The sequence below is a fragment of the Galeopterus variegatus genome, unplaced genomic scaffold (assembly GCF_000696425.1).
Source record: "Galeopterus variegatus unplaced genomic scaffold, G_variegatus-3.0.2 Scaffold2432, whole genome shotgun sequence".
NCBI lineage: Eukaryota > Metazoa > Chordata > Mammalia > Dermoptera > Cynocephalidae > Galeopterus > Galeopterus variegatus.
Window position 1 is genome coordinate 28,789 of NW_007728543.1, and position 5,127 is coordinate 33,915.

A 5,127-nucleotide genomic window follows, 5' to 3' on the forward strand; every position below is an offset into this window, starting at 1 on the left:
GCCGTCTACACCCGCCGCGCGCTCACCCGCGCCGGCCTCTACCGGCCCACCGTGCGCGCCGCGGCGCCGCGCCACCAGAGCGTCTTCGTCCTGCTCATCGCCGTGTCGCCCTTCCCCTACTGAGCGGGGAGGGTCATTGGCTGCAGCTCCGGGGCTGCGAGCGGGACAGGGTGGCGCTCGCCCACGCCACCTGCTGCAAGCTGAACGTCATCTCCTCCTGCCCCCGTGCGTCAGCGAGACCTTCGGTAAACACGACCCTGCACGCGGCCTTGACCCCAGGGACACGGAGGGCCTGAGCACACAGGCAGGCGTCAAAGGCTGCCCTTGGGTGACAAGGCCCACAGGCAGGGTCGGGGGTGAAGGCTCCATGCCTGCCCCAAGCCTCAGGGGGAGCTGGGCAGGGACACAGGGCACCAGGACGGTGGAGAGAGGAAAGGGCAGACCCTGTGGGGGCTGCAGCAGCTGTCCCCTGTCCACACCTGGCACTGTCATCCTGAACCCAGTGTGTGTATGTGTATAGAATATAAACGATTCTTTTTAACCGACTTGGCTTCTTCGTCCAATTATTTTGCCTTGGAGAGGAGGGGCTTTGGCTCGAGAGAGACCATGACCCTTCTGGTCCTTCCTGGAGCCCTGGACTAGGAGCCCAGCAGCCCCTGCTCCTAGGAGGGTGGCCTCAGACACCTCTGTAGGCTCAGTTTCCTCATCCTTAAACGATGAATATTGCAATGGGGCTTCCCCTTCCCCCACGAGACTGGGGGGAGAATTAAAGGAGAATTAAATCTGATGCACAGACAGCAATAATTGGTAGCAAAAAGATAATTTTTATTTTAATTCATAATAATGATTCTTTTATTTTATTTTCATTGCATATATTTAAGGTGTACAACACGTTTTGATATACATAATGAAGTGGTTACTATAATCAAGAAAATTAACATATCCACCATTTCACATAGTCTTTTTGTGGCAAGAACATCCGAAATCTACTGTCTTAGCAAAAATACCGAAAGCGATATTATTAAAGTCTTCTTGTTCATTAGATCTCTAGATTTATTCCTCCTGCATATCTGCAACTTTGTATCCTTTGGCCCATGTCTCTCCATTTCTTCTCCCGCACCCCAACCCCCAGTAACCACCACTTTGTTCTCTATTTCTATGTATGTGACTTTTTTCTAAGATTCCACATATAAGTGAGATCATGCAGTATATATCTTTCTGTGTCTGGCTTATTAATTAATATTAAATAATAATTCTTAATTATTTTAAATGAATTAATTAAATTCAGTCATCTATTCATTCTCCAAAGATTCATTGAGTCCTACACACGTGCCAGGTAGTGACCATAAAATCCTTGTGCTCATGAACTCACACTCTAGGGGCGAAGTGTTCATAAAAACAAGGAAAGGAGGAGTAGGACGTGTACCCGACAGACAGAGAAGGGTGCTAGGGAAAAAGACAAAGTTGGGAAGGTGGCAGTGGGGGTCAGGGGGCAATTTTTAATAGGCAGTCAGGTGGAACAGCAGCTGCCAGGACCCTGAGGCAGGAGGGTCCAGCAAGGAGGTGGGGAGGCTGGAGCTGAGGAGGAGGAGGGAAAAGGAAGGGAGAGAGAGATGATCAGAAAGGGAAGGTGGGTCAGGGCAGATCCCGTAGGTATTTGGGCCACTGTGGGACTTTGGCTTTGCCTTAGTGAGATGGGTAAGACAAGATTAAATATGTATGAATGTAGTGGCCTGTCTCCAGTGCCCTGGCACGGGCTCTGAGCCTTGGGAGGCAGGCTGGCGGCAACCCCTGCCTCGGTGGCCTGCCTGTTGCCAGCTATCCCCAGACACAGCCCCTGGGAGAGTCTGTCTCTTCTGCACGTGGTTTTCTTTCTCCCTGCTCCCCTTGCTCAGTGTGACACAGGCATCTCCCTGTAAGTATCCCCCTTCTCTCATCTGTGCAACAAGGAAGGCTGAGTTATTTCCCACTAGGGGTGAATGACAAACTAAACCGAGCCTTCCAGCAATGCTGGGGTAAAGAGAGGAGAAATCGCTGTGTCCATTTTACAGATGGATAAAGGGAGACTCAGGGAGGGCACATGACCCAGTCACTTGACTGGCAGATGACTGAAAGATTAGACGGGAACTCTTGACTCCTACCTAACAGCTCTAACAGAATCTTCCCCAAGGCATTTCCACTTTCAAAGCTGTTTTCCCTTAAACCAGGGCCTGCAGACCTTTTCTGTTAAGGGCCAGATAGTAAATATTTTCAGCTCTGTGGAACATACAGTCTCTGTTGCAACTACTTAGCTCTGCAAAAGCAGCCACAGACAACACATAAATAAGTGGGCGTGGCTGTCCCAATAAAACTTTATTTGTGGACACTTATTTCAAGTTCATTATCATTTTCACATGTCATGAAATACTATTCTTTTGATTTTTTTCCCCAACCATTTACAAATGTAAAAATCATTCTTAGTTTGCATGAAGGTTTTACAAAAACAGGTTCAGACCATAGTTTGCCGACCCCAGGTTTAAACCACAGAAGTCACTAATGGTGGAACTCCAGGCTGACTGGAGGAGAGGCTGGAGGAGGAGGGGAGAAGTGGGGGAGGGGCTCCCCAGCTCCTCCACACCCCATTCAACTGGGGTCCACCTGTGAGGATCTTCCTTGGGCCAAAAAAGGCCCCTCATTGCACAACCCTACGGGTCACAAGCCAGAACTTGAGCATTTCTCTTTGCTTGGCTGTTAAATTTTTTTATTATTTTTTAAAATGTTATTTATTTATTTACTTATGTTTTTGGCGACTGGTCATTCTGGGGATCCAAATCCTTGACCTTGTGTTATCAGTACCATGCTCTAACCAAATGAGCTAACTGGCCAGTCCCTGGGCTGTTAAATTTTTATGGAATGAGGGACTTTGCAGCCCTGGGGCTGGGGCAATGCAGAGGTCCGGAACTGCAGAGGGGGGTGTGGACGCCTCTCTCACCCCTGCTGTCTTCTGCCAGCTGCTCCCCAGTCTCACCCAGATCTTTTGTGTTTGTAAAACTACCATCTGTTGAGTCTCCATCCAGTGTCTTCTGGACTTGAGTTTATTTAATCCTCCCAGGAGCTCCAGAGGCAGGAAATAGTGTCCCCATTTCACAGATGAGGGAATGGGGGCTCAGAGAAGGTGAGCCTCTTGTCTAAGCTCACACAGCCCAGAGGGGCAAAGAACTCAACCCAGGCTCGTCTGATTCCAGAGCCCAGAGCTCTAACCATTATGCTCTCCTGCCTCTACTCTCCAAGAAAGGAGGATGGGGGAGGAGAGGGAGACCAGGAGTAGGACGAAGAGGTGGGACCACGCAATTCGAGACCTGAGGGGCCAAAAAGAGAGTGTCCATTCAGTGTGTCCCCCTCTTTCCCCCACCTTCTCTTCATTTTCCATTTGAGGCTATGAAATGGAAGCTGATGAAAAGGAGTGACTTGCCCAAGGTCATGCAGCAAGCCCGTGGCAGACCAGGCCTGGGACCCGGGCTCTGACCTAGTCCCTTGCTCCCTACCACCAACCTCTTACCCCACCCACAGGGATGGTCACCAAGCAGAGGAAATGCCTTCCAAGCCAGCTGCAGCCAGAGCCAGAAGATTGTTTTCCATCGGAGAAGGGTGTTTTCCACTCCTGCTTTTCTAGCTGCCAGCCGTAATTGGCCAAGGCCCTGTCCAGCTGCCCAGCCCCCTGCTGCTGCTTGACCTCCTAGGCTTCTCTGCACCATCAGGGGTGGAAAACAGCCCCATAGGTAACTCATTAAACTCCCTGATGTGACTTTTCCAAGAACCCAATAACTGGACTCTGTGTTCTTCTGGGTGGGGACTGGCAACCTGGGGTCCAGCCTGGAGTACATTCTGTATTCCTGGGGCCGGTGCCCAGGCCTGGGCAGTGGCAAAGTGGCTTCTGGTGCTCACCATAAGACGGCTGCAGGGCATGGTCCTTGCAGTCTCTACACACCCAGGCCCCTCTGCAACCAGCAGATACAGAGCTCTTGGGTGGCAGAGGACAGAAACAGAGGACAGGAGGAAGCCTGCTCCACATTATGTGCACAGGCTGTCTCTATGGGGGATTAGATGAGACCACATCCATTGAGCTTCTCCTTCAGTTCAGACAAGTGGCCACAAAATTCAGAGCAGGCCCTTAGAAAGGCCACCTGACTGCAATATGGAGGGTGGATCAGAGGGGCTGGTGAGTGAAGTCAGGAAGAGAGGTGAGGTGTCTCCTGCGGAGGCACAGCTGAGAGGTGATGGTTGCCTAGGCTAAGACAACAGCAGTAGAGGGAGAGAGAAGGGACCAGAGCCCTCTCATTCCTCCATGTCACTGCTGGAGACTTCAGGCCTCTGCTATGTGCCAGCATGAGAGCATATGACAAGGGACTGCTCTGGTGGAGAGAGGGATGGGATCAGACAGGCATCTCTAAGAAACAGTGTGTGCAAAGTCCATACAGCAAGAAAGAGTCTGACACATGGAAATAACCACAAGCAGGCCAGTGTAGTGGGATTGCAGTGGGTGAGGGCAGAGGACGGAGAAGCACAGGCCTCAAGATATAATCCTAAGAGTACTGGGGATCAGCAGCCTTTTTTTATAAATCATCACATTCATTAATATTTCAATACATACCTCAAAAATTTAACTACAGTATTACACCTAAAAAAATCAACAATAACCCCTTGCTGTCCTCAAATATCCTATCAGTGTTCAAACTTCCAACTGCTCATGAAAATATTTCTTTTGCACTTAAAAAAAAATCAGGATTTAAATGAGTACCACACACTGTGATTGATTATGTCTTTTATATCTCTTTTAACCCAGAGATTCCCCCTCTGTCTATTTTTTTCTTAAAAAGTTTGGGCCGGCCCGGTGGCGCACTGGAGAGTGTGCCGCTTGGGAGTGCTGCGGCGCTCCCGCCGAGGGTTCGGATCCCATGTGGAGACCGGTTCCCGCTCACTGGCTGAGCGCGGTGCGGGCGCAACACCGAGGGTTGCGATCCCGATGCTGGTCCACGGTCCGGTACGGGGGCAACACTGAGGGTTGCGATCCGTTGCCGGACACGGAAAAAGACAAAAAGAGAACTAGAAAAACAACAACAATCCAATCCTAAAAGTAGCAGACAGAAA

General features: G+C 50.3%; 1 protein-coding gene across 1 annotated transcript in view; it reads left to right on the plus strand.

Moving 5' to 3' along the window:
- Positions 1 to 545, plus strand: part of HMCN2 (hemicentin 2) — a 20,825-nt gene extending 20,280 nt beyond the window's left edge. The window contains exon 15 of the mRNA XM_008581685.1: positions 3 to 545. Coding sequence (XP_008579907.1) covers positions 3 to 123 — 121 coding nt within the window. The 3' untranslated portion in view covers positions 124 to 545. The remainder of the gene's footprint in view (positions 1 to 2) is intronic.
- Positions 546 to 5,127: the final 4,582 nt, after the last annotated feature.